At 71.7% G+C, this 22,941-nt stretch overlaps 5 protein-coding genes across 8 annotated transcripts; 3 read left to right on the forward strand and 2 right to left on the reverse strand.

The window, feature by feature from the left end:
- Positions 1 to 259: 259 nt before the first annotated feature.
- Positions 260 to 6,089, forward strand: PLTP (phospholipid transfer protein). The gene is made up of 16 exons (XM_084537868.1): positions 260 to 1,270; positions 1,973 to 2,091; positions 2,261 to 2,360; positions 2,426 to 2,554; positions 2,664 to 2,819; positions 2,985 to 3,048; positions 3,219 to 3,282; positions 3,374 to 3,465; positions 3,597 to 3,773; positions 3,911 to 3,970; positions 4,067 to 4,231; positions 4,370 to 4,437; positions 4,520 to 4,562; positions 4,770 to 4,833; positions 4,906 to 4,982; positions 5,085 to 6,089. Exons 1-16 carry the CDS (start codon positions 840 to 842, stop codon positions 5,223 to 5,225), a joined length of 1,950 nt encoding a protein of 649 aa, XP_084393994.1. The 5' UTR covers positions 260 to 839; the 3' UTR covers positions 5,226 to 6,089.
- CTSA (cathepsin A) lies at positions 5,756 to 10,067 on the reverse strand. The gene is made up of 15 exons (XM_084537869.1): positions 9,988 to 10,067; positions 9,682 to 9,857; positions 9,456 to 9,567; positions 9,320 to 9,370; positions 8,933 to 9,019; positions 8,701 to 8,856; positions 8,275 to 8,366; positions 7,869 to 7,953; positions 7,669 to 7,760; positions 7,377 to 7,455; positions 7,090 to 7,238; positions 6,943 to 7,018; positions 6,762 to 6,851; positions 6,537 to 6,638; positions 5,756 to 6,375 (listed from the first exon to the last, which is right to left on the reverse strand). Exons 2-15 carry the CDS (start codon positions 9,855 to 9,857, stop codon positions 6,292 to 6,294), a joined length of 1,431 nt encoding a protein of 476 aa, XP_084393995.1. The 5' UTR covers positions 9,988 to 10,067; the 3' UTR covers positions 5,756 to 6,291.
- Positions 10,068 to 10,556: 489 nt separating this feature from the next.
- Positions 10,557 to 13,343, forward strand: NEURL2 (neuralized E3 ubiquitin protein ligase 2). The gene is made up of 2 exons (XM_084538105.1): positions 10,557 to 11,348; positions 13,134 to 13,343. Exons 1-2 carry the CDS (start codon positions 10,661 to 10,663, stop codon positions 13,247 to 13,249), a joined length of 804 nt encoding a protein of 267 aa, XP_084394231.1. The 5' UTR covers positions 10,557 to 10,660; the 3' UTR covers positions 13,250 to 13,343.
- A 2,807-nt stretch (positions 13,344 to 16,150) lies between these two features.
- On the forward strand, positions 16,151 to 18,773 carry ACOT8 (acyl-CoA thioesterase 8). Of its 2 annotated transcripts, none has more exons than XM_084538103.1 (6): positions 16,151 to 16,289; positions 16,382 to 16,518; positions 17,079 to 17,304; positions 17,557 to 17,714; positions 18,037 to 18,264; positions 18,361 to 18,773. In XM_084538103.1, the coding sequence occupies exons 1-6, from the start codon at positions 16,207 to 16,209 to the stop codon at positions 18,477 to 18,479; spliced, it is 951 nt and encodes a 316-aa protein (XP_084394229.1). In that variant the 5' UTR covers positions 16,151 to 16,206; the 3' UTR covers positions 18,480 to 18,773. The 2 variants fall into 2 exon arrangements, with proteins under 2 accessions (XP_084394229.1, XP_084394230.1); XM_084538104.1 differs by having other exon boundaries at positions 16,152 to 16,289; positions 18,073 to 18,264.
- A 405-nt stretch (positions 18,774 to 19,178) lies between these two features.
- On the reverse strand, positions 19,179 to 21,286 carry SNX21 (sorting nexin family member 21). 3 transcript variants are annotated; one of them, XM_084538100.1, is made up of 3 exons: positions 20,841 to 21,286; positions 20,586 to 20,740; positions 19,179 to 20,104 (listed from the first exon to the last, which is right to left on the reverse strand). In XM_084538100.1, exons 1-3 carry the CDS (start codon positions 21,118 to 21,120, stop codon positions 19,220 to 19,222), a joined length of 1,320 nt encoding a protein of 439 aa, XP_084394226.1. In that variant the 5' UTR covers positions 21,121 to 21,286; the 3' UTR covers positions 19,179 to 19,219. The 3 variants fall into 3 exon arrangements, with proteins under 3 accessions (XP_084394226.1, XP_084394228.1, XP_084394227.1); XM_084538102.1 differs by having other exon boundaries at positions 19,431 to 20,104; positions 20,593 to 20,740; XM_084538101.1 differs by having other exon boundaries at positions 19,431 to 20,247; positions 20,841 to 21,283.
- Positions 21,287 to 22,941: the final 1,655 nt, after the last annotated feature.

Consider the following 22,941-nt stretch of genomic DNA (forward strand, 5'->3'; position numbering starts at 1 on the left):
GGGCGGCGCCGCCTCAGGGCGGGCGGGGCCCGGAGCTGGGGGGGGCGCAGCCGGGACCGAGCCACGGGGGCTTCGTGACCCCCCCCCGGCACCGGGGGCTCTGAGCGGGGCCCGCCCGCACGGGAGCGACCCGAACGTGGACAAACGGACAGACACAGACGGACAGACACACGGACACGGACACGCGGCCCCCCCCCACCCCCACAGCTCCCGGCCCCGACCCCCCCCCGCTGCCCTTTGCCCCCGCTCCCCGTCCCCGTCCCTGCCCCTGTCCCGGTGCCGCTGGCGCAGCAGTTCTGGGGCCGCGCTGTGTCAGCAGCCCCCGGCCCCCGGCGGGGCCCTGCCGAGCACCGGACGCACGGCCCCGAGCCCCGGCCCGGCTGCGGGGGAGGGAGGAGGGGACAGGGGACACGGGGGGGGCCGTGCGGGGCGCCGGGAGCGCAGAGCCCAGAGCCCGGCTCCTTGGGACCGCACGGGGCGTGCGGCAGGGGGAGGCTGCGCCTCGCTGTGTCAGCCCCCGGCCGCCCCCACCCTGCAGACAGCGCCTGCTGGGTCAGGAGGGCAGTGGGGGTGCTGTGGGGGTGCTGTGGGGGTCCTGCTTTGTGCCCCTCCCGGTGCTGAGCCCCCCCCAGGCAGCCAGGAGCGAGCCCTGCAGCCCCCAGGCTGTGTCTGGGAGCAGCTCCGAGGCTCTGGCAGCTGTTGCAGCCTCCCCGCTGGGCTCCCAGCACGGCCGGGCACACAGCAGCGTCCCCCAGCCCGGGGCTGAGGGTCCTGCCTTGCGCTGCGGCCCGGTGCCGAGCCCACCGGGCAGCGCCGGGGCTGGCAGGAGCCTGGCACCCATGGGACGGGGGTGGCACTGCCCTGAGCTGCCCCGGCCAGGCCCCACGTGCAGGGCTTCACCATGCGGGGCCGGGACGCCCGGTGATGCTGAGGGACCTGGTGGTGGCTGCCCGTACGGGACGGGGGCACACCGGGGGTGCCGTGTGCCCGGTGGGAGCGGGGCCTGGAGCTCAGCCCGGGGCCGGGGGGTCCGAGCCGCCCGCTGGCTGCCGGTGCTGGCAGGGACCCGCGCTGTGGGGCCGGCATCCTCCCGTCCCGCTGTCTCCTCCCCGCTGCAGGCCCACAAGGGGTGGCGGCTGGTGGGCTGTATAAAGGCAGGGGAACCTCAGCCAGCTCAAAAGAAACTCCTGGAGCCACTGGTGTTCTCCCTCCCTCCCTCCCTTCACGTGATTCAGCTTCCCCACACCAGGGAAGCCGGGGACAAGTCACTGTAAGTACCCAAACCGAGCCGGCTTTGTGTCCGCCAGGCCCCCCCGGCCGTGCGTGGCCCTCGGGGGAGGATGGAGGCTCCGGACCCCGAGCAGGAGGGGGCTCGCCCTCCTCCGCCGTGCAGAGAACCAGGCAAAAACTCTGTGGGGAAACCCTGGACGGTCCCGCAGCCCTGCAGCAGCCCTGCCTGCCGCTGCTGGACGGGGAGGCTCCAGCTCCCATCCCAGCCCGGCACCCACGGGGCTGTGGGCGGCAGCACATTGCTGTGGGGGGTGGCCGGGGTCTGCCCGGGGCTGCCGGGGAGGCCCCAGGGCCTGGCTCCCCGCTGCCCCACCACCCACGGGGCTCGCGCCTTGCCCTGTGGTTTGGGGCCGGGCGCTGCAGCCACCGCAGGAGCCGCCTGGAGCACGCCCTGGGGGTGGGCGAGCCCCTGGGTGCAGGGGGGCGGCCGGGGGAGCACCCCGGGGAGGGGGCTGCTGGCCCACGAGCACTGAGGCGATGGGGACCTGGGGGACCTGGGGGACCTGGGCAGCGCTGGGATTTTGGGGCGCGGGGTGCAGCGGAGCCCTGGGGGGGTCCTAGGGTCTGGGCTGCCCCCACGCTGCGGGCAGGGCAGGCAGCAGCCACGTCCCCCCCTGGGTGCTCGGTTCCCCCCAGGACCCCTCCTGGGCCGGCCTGCGCTGCCCCCCTGCTCTGCCTCCAGGTGCGAGATGGCTGCCGGCAGCCTCCTCCTCCTCCTCCTCCTCCTGCCCTGCCTGGCCACAGCCTCGCGCAGCCCCCCCGGCTGCAGGATCCGGATTACCTCCAAGGGGCTGGACCTGGGTAAGGGGCCGGCCGGGACCCCGCTCCCGGGGCCTGGGTGAGAGGCAGGCGGTGGGCGCCACCCCGGCGGGGGCAGCAGGCGAGGAGCCGAGGTGCGGCCGGGTGGGCGACGCTGCGGTGGCACGGCGCAGCCCCCCCCGTGCCAGCCCGGCCTCGCTCCGCGTTGCAGTGAAGCAGGAGGGGCTGCGCTTCGTGGAGCAGGAGCTGGAGAACATCACGGTGTCGGACCTGCACGGGCAGGAGGGGCAGTTCCACTACAACATCAGCCAGTGAGTGCCGCCCTCGCCCCCCGCGCGGCGCCCCCCGTGCCGGGCTCACCGCCCCCTCCCCGCAGGGTGAAGGTGGTGGACCTGCAGCTGCCCTTCTCCGACCTGCGCTTCCAGCCGCGGCAGCACCTCGCCTTCGACATCAACAACGCCTCCATCAGCCTGCGCTTCCGCCGCCAGCTGCTCTACTGGTTCTTGTGAGTGCCCCCCCGCTCCTGCCCACCGGGCCACAGCCCCAGGGGGGCCACGGGCACCTGGAGCTGCTCAGAGCTCCGTGCTCCTCCCGTCTCTTCCCCTTGCTTCCAGTTACGACATCGGGTCCATCAATGCCTCTGCTGATGGCGTCCACATCCACACGGTGCTGCGGCTGGCCAAGGACGAGGTCGGGCGCCTCAAGATCTCCAACATCACGTGCAATGCCTCCATTGCCAGGATGCACGCGGGCTTCTCTGGCACGCTCAGGTACCCCCGACCCCGCCGTGGCGGCCGTGTCCCCCTGCCGGGCCGGCTCTGCCCGCACCCAGCTCACTCTGTGCCAGCCCCCTGCGGCCAGGCCCTGCTCTCTTTGAGGCACAAGGGGTGAGGGGACAGGGCTGGAGGGTGCTGCAGAGCTGTTGTGTCCTGCAGGAAGGTCTACGAGTTCCTGAGCACCTTCATTGTCACGGGGATGCGCTTCCTCGTCAGCCAGCAGGTAGGGCTGCGAGCGGGGACGGGGCACGGAGGCGACATGGGGCCTCCCCCGGCCCCACAGCAGGAGGGGCTGTCCCCAGGGAAGGTGCAGGAGGGTCCGGGTCCCCAGCCAGACCAGGAGCCCTGGCCCTGCCGCCGTGGTTCCCCTCACCCCAGCCACGTCCCTTTCAGATCTGCCCGTCCCTGGAGCACGCCAGCCTGGTGCTGCTGAACTCGCTGCTGGACACGGTGCCAGGTGAGCGTTGTTCTGCGGGACGGGAGCGAGCCGAGCACAGCCCTGCGGGGCGGCCTGCAGGCTTTGCCGTGACAGCGCCTCTTCCTGGCAGTGAGGAACTACGTGGATGACCACATTGGGATCGACTACTCCCTCCTGCAGGATCCGTCCGTCTCCCTGGACACCCTTGACCTGGACTTCAAGGTGCGCACCGCGTCCTGCCCTGCCTCCCCCCGCTTCCCTCGGAGCCGCCCCGTGCCAGCGCGCACCCTGTGCAGCACGGCGCCGGGCTCGCTGCGCTACGGCTGCAGAAACCTCTGCTGCTCGCGCCCCAGGGCATGTTCTTCTACCGTGCGAGGGAGAGCCAGGAGCTGGAGAACCACGCGGTGGAGCCGGTGATCAAGGAGACCGAGCGCATGGTCTACGTCGCCTTCTCCGAGTACTTCTTCGACTCGGCCATGCACGCCTACTTCCAGGCGGGCGTCCTGGCCATAGAGCTCGAGGGGGAGAAGGTGAGCAGCGAGGGTCACCGCTGGGCAGGGGCTGGGGAGGGGGGAAGCACCCAGCGGGAGGCAGGAGGTGCTGCCCGGGGAGCAGCTCTGCCAGGGGCAGCAGTAACGGCTCTCATCCAGGTTTCTGCTCCCTGCAGGTGCCCAAGGACCTGGAGGTTTTGCTGAGAGCCACCTTCTTTGGGACCATCTTCATGCTGGTGAGGGGAGCTCGCCCCTGGGGCGGGCGAGGCACAGGGGGGACCCTGTGTGTGTGGGGACACGGCCGTGCCCTGGCTCACCCGCTGCCTCCCCAGAACCCTGCCGTGGTGGATGCGCCCCTGCGCCTGGTGCTTCAGGTGTCGGCCCCCCCCCGCTGCGTGATCAAACCCTCGGGCACCTCCGTCTCCGTCTCTGCCTTCCTCAACATCTCGCTGGTGCCCGCGGGCCGCCCGGCCGTGCAGCTCTCCAGCATGGCCATGGTGAGCGCTGCCCCCCCCCAGCACAGCCCCTGGCACGCAGGGCAGGAGCGCTGCCCCCCCGGGAGGGCTGCGGGTCCCAAAGCAAGGGGACAGCGGGGCCCAGGGGGCAGCAGGGCTCCCACACATCTCTCTCCCTAGGAAACGAAGCTGAGCGCCAAGGTGTTCCTGCAGGGGAAGGCGCTGCGCGTGCAGCTGGACCTGCGGCGGTAGGGCCTGCGCTGGGGTCCTAGGGGGGCTGCAGGGTCGAGCCCCCTCCACCCCGGCTCACAGCAGCTTTCCCTCCTGCAGGTTTCGCATCTACTCCAAGCAGTCAGCTCTGGAGTCGCTGGCGGTGAGCAGAGCTGCTGACAGCCCAGGGGGGGTCCAACCTCCCTGAGCAGCCCCCAGACACAGCTGGGAGCAGTGGGGGGGGAAGGAGGGGGAAGCCCAGGACCCCCCCTTCCAGCCCAGCCCCTGGGAAGCGCAGGCACAGCCTGTCCTGCCAGGCAGCCCCCCCGCAGGGCGCTCACCCTCCCTCCTGTCCTCTCCTCTCCCGCAGCTGTTCTCGCTGCAGGCCCCGCTGAAGACCCTGCTGCAGCTCACCATCATGCCCATCATCAACGGTAAGCAGCCCCCTGCCCGCAGAGGCTGGGCTGGGGCAGGGGCACGCTGCTTACTGCGCCTCCTCCCCGCAGAGAGGACGAGGAAGGGGGTGCAGATCCCGCTGCCGGAGGGCATGGACTTCACCAGGGAGGTGGTCACCAACCACGCGGTGCGTGAGCACGGCCGGGACAGCCCAGGCCCCGCGGGAGGCACCGTGCCCGGCGGGGCGCAGGCACAGGCGGCCCCGGGCTGATCGGCTTCCCCTTCGCAGGGATTCCTCACGGTGGGAGCCGATCTCCACTTCCAGAAGGGGCTGCGGGAAGTGATCGAGAAATACCGCGCCGTCCCCGCGACCCCCGCAGCCCCCACCTCGCCCCCCGCAGCGCCCAGCGCAGGGCCCCGCCAGCCGTAGCTCCTCCTCGCTCCTTCGTGCTGGACAGATCCCGGGCTGGACCCGGAGGCTGTAGGTAGGAAGCGGCCCCCCCGGCACCACCAGAACACCCCGCAGGGCGCCCCGTGCCCTGGTGGGTGGCAGCAAGGTGGAGACGGCTGCTCTGGGAACCCCTGCTGCACCCCTCTCGTTACACTAATAAACCACTCGACGCCAACCCGCGCTGCCTCGCTGCTTGGAGGATGGGCCCACGGCTGCCAGCCCTGGGGGAGAGCTGAGAGAGGCAGCGCTGCTCCCCCCGGGAGGCAACACAGCACCAGAAGGGCCTGGAGCCACCGTGCGTTCCCTGCTCCTGGGGGTGGCTGAGTTCTGGGGAGCCCCAGTGCCCCTGCAGGAGGAGGGTGCAGAGCCCACAGGCCCCAGCTCCCCAGGACCCCGCAGAGCGCAGCAGCACTCAGCTCTGCTGGATGCAGAACGCCTGAGAGAGCAAAGGAAAGCAAAGCGAAGGGGAGCAGAGAGGGGAGCAGCTGGTTAATGAGGAGCAGAACAACCTCGTTCAGAGTTTATTGTGAGGTCCCAAGAGCACTGTGTGCCCCAGGCAGGGGGATTGTCTTCACTGTAAGTCACCTTTCGCTGAGATCTGAGAGTGGGTTCAGGGGAGCAGAAAGCCCCTGGGGGGCAGCCCCCACCTGAACTGTGCTTAGCAGGGAGCAGCTGGCTCAGAGCCCGCCTGGGGCAACGTGCGTGCAGAGGCTGCAGTGCGGAGGGGAAGTGGCAGGGACTGCTCCCAGCCCAGAGGGAAGTAACTGCCTCCAGAGACAGACAGGAGGAGAGAGGAAGCCACGGCGCGGAGGCAGCTGCAGGGCCCGGCAGGGAGGGAGCCCCGGGGACTCCTCTCCCCCCTGCCCGCAGGCAGCCCCCCTCCACGCCGCTCGCCCCGGCTGCTGTCCTGCCAGGCTGAGCCGAGTCCTGCCAGCGGCCAGGGCCTCATTCTGTGGCACAGCCAAGCAGCAGCGAGGCCGAGCCATGCAGGAGGCAGCCGGCGCGTGCAGGCAGCTGGAAGCACCACGCGCAGCCGGGGCAGCTCCTAGAAAGGCTCATTCTTAATGAAGCGGCTGAACATGGTGAAGGCAGCGAGGGGCTGGTCCGTGGGCACCATGTGGCCGGCTCCCTGCAGGGAACAGGCAGGAGGAGGGGGGTGTCAGTGCCCCATAGAGCCTCCGGCTGCCCCACGGCGGTGAGCGCCGCTCCCCCTCCACCTCCACGCTGCCTTCCTCAGCGCCGGCCTGCCCGCAGCACGGCCAGCAGCCCCGTGCCCCAGCTCAGCCCTACCTTGACGGTGAGGAAGGCAATGTTGGTGAATTCCTTCACAAAGCCCCCGATCTGGTTCTCGCCTCCTACGGTGTAGAGCCAGGGCCGGCGAGCCACCTGCACCTGGGGTTGGAGGCAGTGCCGTCAGTGCCCGGCCCCGGGGCTCCCCCCGCTGCACTGGGCCCTGGGCAGCCCGGAGCTCCCTGGGGCCGGTGCCGAGGCTCAGCCCCTGCTCTGCCCGGTTACCTTCTGGCACAGGGAGTCCACAAACCACTCATCCCCCAGGAAGTTGCAGGCCATGTCGACGTCCCCGTTGTACACCAGGATGCGGTATTTCTGCGGAGCAGGAGGAGCTGAGCACTGCGCAGGGCAGCGGCCCCGGGCAGGCAGGAGGCCCCGTGGGCAGAGCTGCTCCCCCTGCACGTACCATGGCTCCGAGCAGCTTCAGGTACTGCTCGTTCATCTGCATGTAGAGGCGCTTGTAGCTGCGGTTCACCTCGAAGCTGGGGAAGAAGCGTCAGCACCAGGCAGCTGCTCGCCCTCCTGGCCCTGTCCCGGCCCGCAGCTCACTCACCTGCACACCTGCCACTCGGGGGCCTCTGGGGGGATGTGGAGAGCCTTCCGCACCTCCGGGGAGTTCAGGTACATGGTAGGGGCTGTGGAGTTGGTGCACGGCGGGTCCATGCGCACCTTCTTACGGGCTACAGGCATCCGGAACAGGTTCTGGAAGGGGCAGGAGAGGCCCTGCAGCAGCTGCAGCTCCGCGCTGCTCCCCGGGAGGGGCTGCTCTGCCCGCTCAGCCCCCAGGCAGCATGGCCAGGCAGAGAGTGTCACGGCCCCCTGTCACGGCAACAGGCTCACCTGCCGCCAGGAGAACTTCAGCGGCATCCGGATGAAGGAGTTTCCCAGGTCGTGGGTGATGAGGTAGTCGCCCTCGTACCTGCAGGCAGACCAAGCACGGAGTCAGGCTGAAAGCTCTGGAGGAATGAGGAGCTGGGGAACAACCTGGGGCCCCCCAGGGAAGAGGAGGCCCTGCCAGCAGGCAGAGGCAGCAGGTCCCTGCCCGCCCCACCACGTCCCCCTGCAGGCAGGGAGCCCGCACGCTGCAAACCAGTGCCCAAGGACTCGGCTCCGCTGCTGCGGCCGCTCTCACCTCATGCTCCCGGGGACACCGCCAGCACACGGGGCGTAGAGATTGTAGATGTTGAGGCCGGACTCCTCTACAATCTGGATCATCTCCTCCATCTGCAACGAGCCGCAAGAAAGGCTTGGGACTGAGCAGGATGCTTGAGGGACAGGAGCCACTCACGGGCACTGGAGAGGGGCACACGCCCGGGGCTCTGGCTCCCCCACCTTGAGCGTGCAGTTAAGGTTGGAGTTGTCGTGGAAGTTGCACTTCCCCTGGGAGCAGCAGAAGGTCTGTAAGTCCTTCCACAGCCTGTGGGCAGAGACCAGAGAGCCTGCAGCGAGCTGCCAGAGCTAACACCAACACCGACCAGCAGCCACGGCCACGCTGCAGGACCTCTGCCTGCCCTGGGGGCTGGCAGAGCCCCGAACAGCCACAGCCCTTAGGGCCACGCAGGACGAGGGGCCACCCCCACAGCCCAAGGATCAGCCCAAGCCAGGCCAGGGATTGCCCAGAAGGCAGGGAGCCTGCCCGTCCCCCACACCGCTCACCCAGCCAAGCCCTGCCCCACGCTGTGCCCCCCTCCTGCTCTCCCAGGGACAGAACCAGCGCCAGCGCTCCCCCGGCTCTTACTGGGTTCCCAGCAGGCCGTGGTAATAGGCGAAGTAAACCAGCGAGTTGTCATTGATCTCATAGGAGGAGAGGCCGTTTCCCACGGCGATTCCCTGCGAAGCAAGAAGGAAACAGCTCTGCGGCGTCCCAGCTCCCCGCAGGGCGGCCACAGCGGCACCAGCGTCAGGCAGGAAGCAGATGCGGCCCCAGCTGTGGCCCTGTTTACTCCACGGTGGGGAACAGGAAAGGTTGCGGGTGCCTGAGCGCTGCCCCAGTCCCACGCAGCAGGGACACATCCGCCGGCAGCCGCTGCCAGCACCCCGGGGGAGATGAAAGGCGGCGGGGCCAGGCCCTGGAGCGGGCCCCACACTGCAGCTGCCGGCCGGGCCCCGTGAGGCCGTGCTGAGCCCCCTGCCCCCAAGCCCCGCGCAGAGCGGCGCCGCTCACCTTCAGGTTGAGGCTGGGGTCCTGCATCACCCACTCGGCCAGCGTGGGGATGTAAACCCCCCCGTAGCTCTCCCCCGTGAGGAAGAGGTCGTTCTTGGAGTACTCGGGGAAGAGCCGGAAGAATTCCTTCAGCGCCAGGTAGTTGTTGTGAGCGACCTGCAGGCACAGGGGGTGAGCACAGCCCGCGGGGCAGGCACAGGGCCGGGTGCTCCCAGCAGCCAGGGTCACTCGCCTCAGTGTCGTTCGTGGCGTACTTCTTGTCATCAGAGTACGAGAAGCCAACGCCAGCAGGGGACTCCAGGTAGAGCATGTTGGCAACCTGCGGGGACAGCGGGGAGCTGCAGCACAGGGGAAGCCCTCCTGGCTCCCGGGGCGAGCTGCTGAGGCAGAGGGCTACTGGCCTTCATCTACAGCAGTGTTTGTGTCTGCCACGCCAGTGCTGCACTGGAGGGCCGTGGTGCTGCCCCACTGGGAGCGGGTTTCAGAGCAGGGGGGGTCGGGCAGAGGAGGCTCAGCCCCGCCGGAGGGCAGCAGGAGCTGGCCCGGAGCTGCCCGTGCCCCTTCAGGAAGCGGCTGCTCAGGCAGACGGGGCCACTCCCTGCCAGCACCCTGCCCCTACCTTGTTCCAGGCGTAGTCGTTGTACTTCAGGCTGACCCCGTCGGGCTGCACCTGCGGGGGGGGAGACGGCGGCGGCCGCCGGTCAGCGGGCACGGCCGGGACGGAGCCCCCCCAGCCCCCGTCCACCAGCACTGACCAGGAAGGGGCCGTGCTCCTTCAGGAAGCCCTCCATGGAGCTGCAGCCGGGGCCGCCGTTCAGCCACAGCACCACGGGGCTGCCGCGGGGGTCGCTCTGCGCCTCCACGAACCTGCGGGAGAGCCCCGGGAGGGCACCGGGACGGCCCCGTGAGCGCCCGCACGGCCCCGGCCCGGCCCGGGGGGGGGGGGGGGCCGCCGGCGGGTCCCGTTCCCCCCCCACGTACCAGTAGTGCAGGCGGGCGGTGGGCCCGGCGCGGAGGTGCCCCGAGAAGTGCCGGAAGGCCGCCTGCTTCGGCAGCCCGGGCAGGGCGCCCACCTCGTGCTCGGGCGGCGCGGCCAGGCCCGGCCCCGGCCCCAGCGCCAGCAGCAGCGCGCACAGCACGGGCACGGCCGGCAGCATCTGCGGGACGGGGACACGCACAGCTGGGGGCGCGCCCAGGGGCCCGGCACGGCCGCGGAGCCCCCCCCGGGCCCCGGAGCTGCCCCCGGCCCCGCCGCCCCCCCCCCGCTCCCGGTGCCCCCCCGCTGACCCCGCTCTCGCAGCGGCTCCCGGCGGCGCAGCGCCGCGGGCACGTGACAGCCGCCCATATGACCCCCGCCGGTCACGTGCACGGGGAGTTGGGGCGGGGCTCCGAAGGGGGGCGGGGCTCTCGACGGCCAATCGGCGCGCCGTCCACCCGCCCGGCCCCGCCCACCCCCACGCCGCGCGCGGGTCCCGAGCCCGTGGGCACCGCGTGACGGGGGGGGGGGGGGAACCGGCACGGAGCGGGGCGGCCCCGACCGGCACCGGCACCGGCACAGCCCGGCATGGCACGGCACGGCACGGCCCCGCCCGGCCCCCCCGTGGCAGCCCCACGCGTGGGCTCCGCGCCGCGGGACCGGGCCCAACCCCCCCCAGGCCGGTGCCCGACCCCATCGCTCCCGGCGGTGCCGCGGCCCCGGGACCGCCGCCACAGCGCCCCGGGCAGCGGCGGGGCCGTGCCCCGGGACAGGCGGCACCGGGGGCGGCGGGGCACGAGTGGGGAAGCACGGAGGGGTGGGGGAGTGGGGAGGGGTGGGGGGAGCACCCCCGGTCCTGCTCCCGCTCCCGGTCCCGGCCCCGGCCCCGCCGCCCCCCCCGGCCCCGAGCACTAGGACCCCCCGGCCCCGGCCGGCAGCAGCTGCCCGGAGCCGCCCGGGCCGGGTAAAAATAGCGGCGGGGCCATGGCGGAGCCCGCGGCCCCGGGGCGCGCCCCCGCCCGCTTCCACCGCGTGCACGGCGCCAACGTCCGCATGGACGCCGCCCGCACCCGCGCCACGCGCGTGGAGAGCTTCGCCAACGCGCTCTGCTTCAGCCAGGAGCCGCTGGCGCCCGGCGAGATCTTCCTGGTGGAGATCGAGGAGAAGGAGCCGGGCTGGTGCGGCCACCTGCGCGTGGGGCTGACGGCCCGCGACCCGCAGAGCCTGCCCGCGCTGCCCGAGTACTCGCTGCCCGACCTGGTCAGCCTGGGCGACTCCTGGGTGTTCGCCATCACCCGCAGCCACAACCGCGTGGTGCCGGACGGCGAGGAGGCGCCGCGGGAGCGGGGCCCGCTCTGGGCGCCCAAGCTGCTGATCGAGCGGCTGCGGATCCCCCGCGACAAGCTGGTGGGGCGCAGCCGGCCCGGCCGCTACAGCCACGTCCTGGACGAGCTGTACCGCACCAACGCGCTGCCCCCCACCGCCCGGCGCAGCCGCATCGGCGTGCTGTACGCCCCGCGGCCCGACGGCACCGCCGACATGCACATCGTCATCAACGGCGAGGACATGGGGCCCAGCGCCCGCGGGCTGCCCGCCGCCCGCCCGCTCTACGCCGTGGTCGACGTCTTCGCCTCCACCAAGAGCGTCCGGGTGATCCAGGTGGAATACGGCCGTGGGTATCTGCCCCCGCGGGCACAGAAATGGGGGGGAAGGTGGTTACCCCGCGGCCTCACGGGCAGCGTCTGAGCGGGGCACGGGGCGTGGGGCACAGGGAAGCAGGCTGGGGTCCCCACAGAGCATAGGTGGGACCACTCGTGGGCAGCTCCTGTGGACTGTGCTGCACCGTGCTGGGGCTGGGGGCATGGGAGCAGCTCCCCCATGTGTGGGCATGGAGCTGGTGGCACTGGGGCAGAGCCAGCCTGAGGGTCCTGTCCTGTCCCATCCCATCCCATCCCGTCCCATCCCACGGGCACGAGGCAGCCGGGGCCGAGGCCGTGCTGCTGTGGCACGTGAGCTGACAGCCTGCGGTGCCGCCCGCACTTGGGCAATGTCCGGGCGTTCCTGGTGGTGCCAGCGAAGGCATCCCAGGCAGGGTGGGGAGGGGAAGCCCAGCGCGGTCACTGGCTCCTGCGAGCACTCAGGTGCTAATTAGCACCACGCTGGAAAAGCCAGCACGTGCTCAGAATTACGGGAGACGTGAGCCAGAAGGAAACCGAGCTCCTGGCTGGGCCGCCCTCACGCTGCCTACCCCCGATGTTTTATATAAGTGGGAGATAATGAGCTGCCTGCATCACAAGGCCAGAGACAGCTCAGTGAGACACCAGCCCCGGGGCAGGCGGCCTCCTGCACCCAGCGCCTCTCCCACTGGCCCAAAGTTCAGCCACTGCTGTCCCAAGGCTGGAACCCGGCTGTGCGGGGGGTGACCGGCACCCAGCTCCCTGCCGAGCTGGGCAGGCCGTGCTCCCTGCCCTCCGCAGATTGTGGCAGCTGCTCTTGCTGCAACACTTCCTCTGGGTTTACAAATCAGTTCGGGGGCAGACAGCGAAGTGAAACCCAGAGGGGAGCAGCCGGAGCGCAGCACTGCAAGGGGGAAGGGAAAAGGGAGAGGGCACGGAGCTGCCGGGGCCCGGGGCGGCTGCTGCTTCTCACCGAGCACTCAGGGCGCCGCAGCCTCGTGGCCCTGGCACGCAGAGATAAAGATAAGAGCTGCAGACGCCCCAGAGCAGCACAAGGCCAGGAGCCGGCGCGGCGCGGCGTGCTCACAGAGCTCGGCTTTGCCTGCTGCTGTCTCGAGGCCCCGGCGGCCACGTGAGAGCGAGGGCAGCGTGACACCGCGGGCAGCGTGACGCCGTGGGCAGCGTGACGCCGTGGGCTGTGCTCCTCCTCGTGAGGAACCGCGACCCGCAGGCAGGGAGCCAGCTCCGGGCTGTGTCAGCGAGCGGGGGCCACCCCACACCCACACTGCTGGGGGCCGCCGCGAGCTCACAGAAGAGGAACGGCCGTGTCACAGCGCGGGGCAGGGGCCGAGCCCCGCGGGAAGGCAGGCGGCCCAGGAGCATCATGTGAGGCCTCTCTGCGGCCAGAGTGCTGGAGAAGTTGCTCACGCAGTCTGGCAGGCGTGCAGGCCACCCGGGGGACGGGGATGAAAGGAAAACACCGCGTGGGCATGCGAGCCTCGGGGGGCCCACGTGGCAGCCCGGAGAGAAAACAAATGCAAAACAGCTGGAGTCGGGCAGCAATTCAGGTCAGAACTGCGGAGCTCTCCAGCTCTGCCCCCAGCTGGAGCGCCCGGCACAGCCCAAAGCCCTGCACGGCGAAGCTCTGCGGGCGAGAGCTGCCCTGCGGCACCCAAACTCCCCAAATGCTGCCCAAAAACACGGGGCCAGTGGGGAGCCCCCCCCGCAGCCCCCTCGGCACACGGCAGCCCCAGCCCCTGCCTCTTTCTGCTCTCTCGCAGTGCCCTCGCTGCAGACGCTGTGCCGGCTGGTCATCCAGAAGCACGTCGTGCACCGCCTGGCCATCGACGGCCTGGACCTGCCCCCGCCGCTGAGGCACTTCTGCAAACACGAGTGAGGCGCCCGCGCCCCGCAGGGACCTCCCCCCCCTCTCCGGGTACGGCTGCGCTCGGGGGCACCGCGGGGCAGAGCAATAAACGCCTCCAGCCACGGCCCGAGCAGTGCTGGTGCGGGGGGCGGCGGAGGGGGAGCGGTGCCGCGGGGGGCCGGGCAGGGGGTGCGGGCGCTGTGTGCTCGAGCAGCTCCTCCTGGAGCCCCGAGCAGCTCAGAGCACTGCTGGGGGCCGGCACCAGTGGCCCCGGTGCGGGGTCCTGTGTCTGGTGAGAGCCTGCAGCGCGCACGGGGCTGCCCGGGGAGGTGTGGGTGCTGCCGCAGGGTGTCCTGCCCGGCCCCGCTGCCCGGCCTCACGTGGAGGTAAATTACAGCCGGGCCCTGTCCCGGCCACGCAGTTTCGCTCTTGGGAAAGATGTTTACGCTGAGAAGGGGATGACTGATTTCCTGTGCTCCCCGTGAAGGGTGGGAGGGCCGGGCGCTGCCCCACGTGCAGGGAGCAGCCCCTCGAGCACACGCCGTGCAGCAGGAGGTTGGTGCCCGCTGTGGCCCCGGCTGCTGGGCGCTCCGGGGGGAGCCCAGGGCCCGAACCCATCCCAGTCCGCACCGCGGGCTCTGTCTGTGGGCCTGCACAGACCTTACAGGCTGCTCCCGACTGCAGCCGGTGCTGCCTGCCCAGAGCCGCACGGAGCCATCCCCAGGGGCAGGGGGTGCGCAAGGCCGGCAGGGCGGCAGGCAGAGCCTCCCAGTGGAAACGCAGCTGTGAGCTTAGAGAAAGGTGTGTTAGGAAACACGGCGCTATGTTTAGACAGCCAGATTTGATATTATCAGATTCTGTTACAAAACCTCGACTGGGAGGAAATCCCCGGCCACGCGGCACTTCCACCCGGCCAGCTCCGAAGCCGAGGTGTTTGCGGGGCGCTGCTGGGGGCAGCACGGGGTGAGAGCCCCGCAGCACGGTGCCGCTGCTCCCCGCTGCCATCCGGACCCCACGGCCACGGGATGCCACCCGCTGTGCCCACAGCCTCGGGACAGCTGCACCGGGGGGAACCGAGCTCCCCTGGTGCAGGGCAGCTGCCTCGGGCCGGGCACAGCCCCGCGTGCTCTTTTCGGTGTTTTTTTGTCCCCCACCCCCGTGTTCAAAGCTCTGCGCTTCGCCGTGGCTTTGTTTGCACGGCTGTGACCCCCAGCGGCTCCCTGCTTCCACCCAGCGCGGAGGCGGCCGTGGGAGGGAGGGCGGGTTCCATTTCGGTTCCATTTTTGGAGGAATTACGAGCAGCTGCCACGGCCAGACAAACAACTTCCCCGCCCGGGCAGCGCCGCCAGCAGCACACATTGCCACCCACAGGATCCTGGGCACAAGGGCTCACACCTAACTGCAGGGCAATGAAATTAAACGAGAGATGAAATTAGAGAGGCAGGAGGAGGTGTCAGAAACCCTGCCGCAGCGAGGAGAGGCCTGGCTGCCCCGCTGGCAGGGGAGGGGCGGCCGCAGGGACACGGCAGCTCCCAGGCCGGTTTATTGGCGTTGCACAACACCTCACAGCTGGATGCTGGAGGACCTGCAGGCGCTGGCCACGGATCACTCAGCTCTATCACATGCTATTATCCCATCACCTCCTGCCCCACGCCACCCTGGGCTCGCTGCCAGCCACGTTTCCTGCTGTCGGGTCAGCAGCTCCTTCCCCGTTACGGTCCGGTCAGGGACTCGTGGAGCTCCTCAGCTCCCCCATGCAGGAGGCAGCGCTCGCCCATCTGACAGAGGTGGCGAGGAGCCGGCTGATCCCTGCTGCGGGGAGGGACGCGGGCAGGGACTCTCCAGGGACTCACCCCAGGAGGCTGCTGGCACTGCCCTCCCAGCCTGGCCGGCACCACGTCCCTTGTGCCACCGCCTGCCCGGCACCTCTGGCTGCGAGGCGTTTCTCCCCGAGCCCAGCACAGCCAGGACGTGCCGGCCGGGCAGCAGGAACGCAGGCTGGGCTGCCCCGTGGGCATCCCCAGGGACCTGCCCGGTGCCAGCCGGTGCCTGTCGGCTGTGCTGAGCCGCCGCGGGGCCACCCAGGCTCCGTGCAGCCATCAGGGGCCGCCTGAGGGGCTCGTCAGCCCCTCGCTTCCTCCCCTCGTCGCCCCTCGGGCGTTCCGCAGCCCCGTCCGGCTGCAGCCCAAGGGCCCGGGAGCACCGAGCGCCCAGGGACCGGCCCCGGAGGAGCCCCCGGGAGCTGCAGCCGCGGGCGGGCCCCGAGCCCCCGCGGGACTCCCGGCGGCTGCGGCCGGGGCTGGCACCGGGCAGCGCTGCCGGGCAGGGGGTGCCCGGAGGAGCCGGGGGGGGCCGTGTGGGGCCGCTCGCGGCGCACCGCCACGGCAGCGGGGGGCTCGGGGCAGGCCCGGAGGAGCCGCGGGGCGGGCGGAGCGCACGGCACCGTCAGGGAGCGCTGCGGGGCGGCAGAGCCCGGCACCGAGCCGCAGGGGGCGGCCCCGAGCCCCTCGGACGGCCCCGTCCTGCCCACGGCGCTCCGGGAGCTGGCGGGGCCCCGCGCCCAGCCGAAGGGAACCGGAACCGGAACCGCCCTGCGCCGCGGCCGGGCCCCGACCGGAACCGGAACCGGAACCGGCATCGGTACCGGGTCCGCCGCGGGGTGTCCCTATCCCGGCACGCCCCGCCCCCTCGCGGGGAAGCCGCCAATCACCGCCGGGCGCGCCGTGACGTCACGACGCCGGCAGCGCCCCCCTCAGGCGCCCAGCAGAGCCCCCAGCACCGCCCCCGATCCCGGTCCCGCCCCCCTCCTGCAGGCTGGCCAATCACGACAGCGCTCTGGCGATTGGCAGCTGGCCCGCCAACCGGCGCCGCGCTTTCCTCCGCCCTCCCGCCGACCGACGGCGCGACGGACCAATCACCCGCCGCTCCCGCCGCGTGGGCGGTGCCTCCCTCCCCGCCGCCCGTGCCGGTTCCGGGTGGCCGCGGGGATGGCGGAGGCGGGCGGGGACCTGCGGGGGGCCCTCAGCGACACCGTGCTGAGCCTGGAGCGCCTCGACACCGACCTGTTCCGGTGCGCGGGGCCGGGCCGGGCCGCACCCCCCCAGCCGCCCCCCTGCCGCCGCCCCCCGCCGGCCGCTGACGGCGCCGCCGCTGTCCCCCCAGGGGCCGGCACCACTGGGTGCCCGCCACGCGCCGCCTGTTCGGGGGGCAGATCGTGGGGCAGGCCCTGGTGGCGGCCGCGCACGCCGTGAGCCGCGACGAGCAGGTGCACTCCCTGCACTGCTACTTCGTGAGGGCAGGTGGGCACCGGGGGGACAACCGGGGGGGGAACGGGGGGGGAATGGGGGGCACCGGGGGAACGGGGGGGCTGGGGGGCACTGGGGGAAGCCGGGGGGGAACGAGGGAACCGGGGGGGCCGGGGAGAATGGGGGGTACTGGGGTGAACGGGGAGGAACGGGGGCACCGGGGGGGAATGGGGGGCTGGGGGGCACTGGAGGGGAACGGGGGGGAACGAGGGAACCGGGGAGGCGGGGGGGGAATGGGGGGACCGGGGGGGCGGGGGGGGAGTGGGGGGCACCGGGGGAACGGGGGGCGCTGGGGGGGAACCGGGGGATACGGGGCAACGGGGGGAACGGGGGGGGAACGGGGGGAAACGAGGGGACACCGGGGGCCCTGGGGGTAACTGGGGGGGAACGAGGGAACCGGGGGTACCGGGGAGGGCAGGGGGGAATGGGGGGACACCGGGGGGAACGGGGCCGAGCCTCCCCGAGTGGTGCCGCTGCCCGGGGGGGGCCGTGCCGGTCGGGGTGCCCCAAGCTGCGGCCGCCGCACGGTGCCGGGGCTGTGCTGTGTGTGCCAGGGGACCCCGCGGTGCCGGTGCTGTACCAGGTGGAGCGGACCCGCAGCGGGAAGAGCTTCTCCGTGCGCTCCGTGAAGGCCGTCCAGCACGGGCAGCCCATCCTCATCTGCCAGGCGTCCTTCCAGCTGTCCCAGCACAGCCCCCTGCAGCACCAGTTCACCATGCCCGCCGTGCCGCCGCCCGAGGAGCTGCTGACCCAGGAGGAGCTCATCGCCAGGTTCCTGCAGTGAGTGGGGCGCTGGGGGCGCGTGGCGCCTGCTGCCTCTGTGCTGGGCCTTGGGGAGGCGCGGGGGCAGAAGCGGATGGGAGAGGATCACGGTGACGGCCTGCAGAGTTCTCAAACGCGTGGGACAGGGCCGGGACCGGGACCCTCCAGCCCCTCTGGGGGGGGCCCTGGGCTGAGTCTGCTGCCGTCAGCCCTGCCCTGGGCCTTCCCAGGACGCGGGGCATTGAGGTCACTCCTCCCTGTTGTCCGAAGGAATCCCAACTTGGCAGAGAAATACAGAAGGCGCCTCAACAAGATCCAAGCGGAAAACGTGCCGATTGATATCAAACCCGTCAACCCGCCGGATATATTCACCACGGAGCAGCAGGAGCCGAAGCAACTCTTCTGGGTGCGAGCCCGCGGCTACATAGGTGGGCACTGCCCCGAGGGGCTCCCGCTGCTGCACGAGCCGGGGGCTGGGGCTGCGCCTCACCCTGCGGCTGCACAGCACGCTTGTGACAGGGCCGGGGGGGTCACAGCTCCCCCCTGTGCCCCAGGCCTGTGGGATCTCGGGGCTGAAGCACCACGGGGCAGAGCCTGACACGGCGCCCGTTTGGCACATTCAGCCAGGGGCATGGCGAGGGCAGTGGGTATAAAGCTGCATGGGTAACATGCCAGCCATGTAACATGTTGGGTAACAGCCGGCCCTGGGGACACGGAGCTCTGGAGCTCAGTGCCACAGCTCCTGCCCAGGGGTGTCCCGCAGCACCCCGCGCTGCTTCCTCGCAGGAGACGCCGACATGAAGGTGCACTGCTGCGTGGCCGCCTACATCTCGGACTTCGCCTTCCTGGGCACGGCCTTGCTGCCCCACCGGCAGTACAACGTCAAGTTCATGGTGTCCCTCGACCACTCCATGTGGTTCCACGCTCCCTTCCGGGCTGACCACTGGATGCTCTACGAGTGCGAGAGCCCCTGGGCGGGTGAGTCCTGCCCGGTTCCTGGGCACCGCGTGGCCGAGGCCGGCCCTGCCCCGGCGGGGACCGGAGGGCTCGCGGTCTGACGGGCGCTGCCTGCAGGTGGGTGCCGAGGGCTGGTGCACGGGCGCCTGTGGCGCAGGGACGGGGTCCTGGCTGTCACCTGCGCGCAGGAAGGAGTCATCAGGGTGGAGCAGAAACCGACCCAGAGTAAACTCTAGCCAAGGGCGCCGGCGGCAGCGGTGGCACCAAGCTCCCTGTGCCGGGGCTGAGGCCTGCGGAGGAGCCTGCACCAAACTGGCTGTGGGCGAAGGTGGAACCCCGGGCAGCAGAGGAAGGAGCAGCAGAGAATGGGCTGAGGGGCCCGGCCTGCCGGAGTGCTGGTGCCAGCACCTTGGCGCTGAGCTGGACCTGCACAGGCAGCAGTGATGCCCCCTCTCACCGCCTGTCAGCGCGTAATGGTGTCCTGAGCTCAGCCAGCCTTCACCCAATGTAAATAAAGCCATCACGTGAACAGGCGAGCCGTCCCCTGGAGTTTGTCCCCTTGGCTCTGGGTGGCTGCGTGACTCCGAGGGAGCTTCTCGTGGCAGGGCAGTGTCAGGGCTCTGGGGGTGGCTGTGCCCCACGGCGGATGGGATCAGAGGAGTGGAAAGCGCTACCGTGACAATCGTTAGCTTCCCCTTCTCACTTCTCCTCACCTCCCCGTGCCCTAATGGATGAGCTGCCGCTGCTCCTGCTGCTGCACCTCGGCCTCCTCCTCAGGGCTGGGCGGGAGAGGGGCCCCCAGCAGCCGCAGTGAAAGGGAACGAGGCCGTTCCCAGCTCCTGGCCTGGGAGCCGTGAGAGCTTCCCACTGACGGGTGCCCCCGTGCAGTGCCGGAGGGGGAAGTGAAGCTGAGCAGACACAGCAGGAACCCCTGCTCTTTTTCCTACCAAGACTTTATTTAATAAAGTCCTTTTTATTATGTGTTACTGGAAGCTCCTGGCCAGAAGCCTTCCTGTCCCTTTAACACGGTGCCTCTGTGTGCTGGCTGAACCCCGTCTACCTCGGGAAGCCCCCGCAGGGAGCAGCCGGCCCCCCGGCAGGCCGGCAGTGTGGGCAGTGAGCACCCGGTGCCGAAGGAAGAACTGACACAGAAAGTGCATTTTCGAGGGGCAGCTCCCAGAGGGGCTGGCCCCGCTCCCAGCCACCACACGTGGGTTGTGCCGACCCCGCTCTGCCTCCGTGCCCCATCCTGACCCTCGCTGCCCCGGCTCCCACCCTGGTGCTGCCGCCGTGCTCCCCCCACGGACCCTGAGCCCGGTGCCGGCCGGGGCCTCACTCGAGAGGCTCCTTGATCAGACACTCCTTCAGGCTGGGCTGCTGCTGCAGGGGCAGCCCGGCCTCCTGCAGGCCCTGCAGCCGGGCCTCCGAGCGCCGCTTGTCCTTGCCCACCTTCCAGGCCAGGTGGACGTGAGCCTGGAGGAAGGGCCCCAGCAGCGGGTGGCTGTCCTGAGCCTCCAGCAGCTGCAGCGCCTGCTCGCAGCAGCCGTGCGCCTCGCCCAGCTGGTCCAGCTCCTGGTGGCACACGGCCAGCCCGGCCAGCGTCAGGAGGAAGCGGCCGGAGCCGCAGACCCCCAGCCGCTCCTGCAGCCGGCAGGCGTTGGCCCAGGTGGCCAGGGCCTCGCGGTACATGCCGGTGCAGGTCAGGCGCTGGGCGGCCCGCAGGTCCTGCAGGAAGAAGAACTCGAGGAACTCGGGGGAGCGGCGGATCTCGGCGATGGAGTGCAGGTGGGACAGGAACTGCTCGAAGGCTCGGCTCCGCTTGGCGATGGTCTCGGCCGTGAAGTTGCGCCGCAGCCTCTTCCTGGGGAAGGCGATGCCGGCCATGTCGCAGCCGAAGCGGCTGCGCAGGCGGCGGTTCAGCCGCTCGAAGTCCGAGTAGCGCCGGGCAATGGTGGCGGGCGCCTTGTCGAACTGGCCGGAGCGGATCAGGTAGATGGTGTAGAGCTGCAGGCAGGGAGCCGGGGGTCAGGGGGGCGCCGTGGAGGGGGACACGGCCTCCCGGTGGGGCCGGGACACAGCCAAGCGCACGCAGCAGAGGAGCCGCCGGGACAAGGACAGGGACAGGGACAGGGATGCCGTGCCCCGCGCCGCCCTGCCCCGGGGCAGGGTTTGGCCCAGCAGAGCGAGCAGGCCCAGCCGGCTGTAGTTACCTGAGGCTCATCTGAGCCGCCAGCACCGTCAGAGCAGCACAGGGAGAGACAGAGAGAAATCAGCGCCCACCCGCCCCGGGACGCCCGGCCGCAGGGGGCCCCGCGGCACGGCCCCGAGCGGGGCGCACTCACCACGTACTTGGAGGAGCGCTCGCTAACCACGCTGGCGCTGGTGACCTCGAAGAGCAGCCGCTGCGGCGCGAGGCTGCTCCGCGACTTCCTCCACAGCTCCTGCAGCTGGCGGGTCAGCAGGCTGCCGCCGGGGGGCTTCGCCGCCGCGTCCCACCCTGCGCGGGGACAGGGGCTCAGCGGGGGCACCGGGCCCCCTGGCCCCGTCCTGCCCGCGGGACACGGCCGCTCCCCGGGGCTCCGCGTCCCGGCACCTGCCTCCGTCCTCTGCGCCCGCGGCCTCCCCCGTGGGCTCCGGCGGCTCCCCCGGCTCCTCGCCGGCGCCGTCCTCGTCGTCCTCGTCCTCGTCCCCGTCCTCGTCCTCGTGGCTGGCGAAGCTCAGGGTGCCGCTGAGGCGCGTGGACAGCCCCTCGGTGTCGTCCTCCAGCTCCGAGCTCTCGGGGCAGTCCTCGGCCTCGCCGCCGTCGCGCGCCCGCTCCTCCCTGGCGCCCTCCGCGCCCAGCGCGTGCCGCAGGCGGTGCAGGATGCGGGCGGCCATGCCCACGGCCGGGGGACGGCGACGACGGCTCGGCCCCGGCCGCCCCCGCCCGCCGGGACGGGCACCGGGCACGGGGCGGCTCCGGAGCGGCGGCGGGACCCGGCCCCGGCCCCGGCCCCCCCCCGCCTGCCCGGAGCCCCGCTCCCGGCGCGGTGCGGCCCCGGCCCCCCCCCCCCGGTGCCTCCGGTGCCCCCGGTGCGGGTCCCGGGGCCGTGCCGCCCTCCCCTCCCCTCCCCTCCCCGCGCCGGGCGGTGCCGTGCGATGGCCGCTCCGCCGCCCGTCCCGGGATCCTCCCTGCGCGGCTCCGCCTCCGCCGGGAACCCGGATCGCGGCGGGGCTGGCACGGCCCGGAACGGCCCCGAGCAGCACCGGGGCCCCGCTCCCCGCACCGCCACGAGCCGGGCGCAGCTCCCCCGTACCCCAAATACCCCCGGTGCCACAGTGCCCCGGTGCCCTCACACCCCGGTGCCGCGATGCCCCGACACCCTCGTACCCCGATGCCCCAAATAGCGCAGTGCCCCCATGCCCCCAGTGCCCCCATGCCCCCAGTGCCCCCAGTGCCCCGATCCCGGGGCCCCGTCCCGCGGTGCCGTGTCCCCAGCAGCCCCCGGGCTGCCCCGGCCCCGCTGCCCTTGGCCCCCGGCCGGGCTCGCCACGCGCCCCCACGGCTGGGCTGCAGCCACGGCCGGCGTCAGGCGCTCGCCCGGCCTTATTTAGCGCCATTCCTGCTCCCTCCTCGCCACTTTCTTGGGAACGTCTATTAATATCGAGGAACCGGCACAGCTGCTGCCATCGCTCTGCGCCCAGCGCCAGCACCCCGCACCCCGCCCGGGTCTGCTCCAGGCTCGGGGTGCCCCAGGGCCGCCCCCGGTACCCCATGTCGAGGGGCGCACCGGGGGGCTCGGCTCCTGTGGGCAGCAGGAGGGGTCCCGGCAGCACCCTCAGCCAGGGGCCTCCCGTCCCTCCCCAGCACCGGGGAGCCCCCCGGGCCTGGTGCCGTGCTGCCTGCGCTGCCCTGAGCCCTCCTGGAGCCCCACGGGGCGAGGGCCACTTGGCCAGCGCGTCCCCCGAGCCGTTAGCCCTGGCAGCGGGACCCTGGCAGGGGCTGCGGCACTGGCGCCCGCGCTCTGGGCTGTGCTGGGAGCCTTCGAGGAGGCCCCGGGCAGGTTTCCACCCTGCCGACGGCACGAAGCGGCGCTGCCTTTTCCAGCCCCGTCTGGGATGAGGGAGATGGGTGCCAGCAGTGCCAGCACCCACCGTGGGGGCCGGGTGCTCCTCGCCCACCCCAGGGCTTCGCAGCCCTGCCACAGCCCGTCCCTCATCGGGGGCTGGGGGCTGCAGGGGGCCTGCCCAGCACCAGAAACGGGGGTGAAGGGCAGGGGTGGGGGTGGCGGGCAGGGGTGGGCAGCCGGGGTGCTGCGGGGGGCGAGGGAGGGGACGGAGCCCGGCCCCTGAGCTGGCTGCCTGCCCCCAGCGGTGCCGCGGGCTTGGCGGGGGCACGTGTGGTGCCATCGGGCCATGCCCGTGGTGCCGGGTCCGGCACGGCCACGCCGGGGAAGCCCCAACCCCGGTGTCGGGGGGATGCCCCTGCTCGGGGGCTATTTTTAACCCCCTCCTTGCTGAGCTGCCCCGGGGCAGGGGGGGCTGAGCAGGGGACGGAGCCACGTTCCTGCCAAGGCTCCGGTGTCCCTCCCCGCAGGGCTTGAATTTCTATCCCGGCTTCAGACCCACGTTTAATCCCCAGCTCTTGGCCAATAACGCTTTGGCTAAATTAGGTAAAATGAGCCCGTTGCCAATGAGCGGGGCTGGATTTGCACCGGG

This window comes from Aythya ferina, assembly GCF_964211825.1.
Source record: "Aythya ferina genome assembly, chromosome: 16".
NCBI lineage: Eukaryota > Metazoa > Chordata > Aves > Anseriformes > Anatidae > Aythya > Aythya ferina.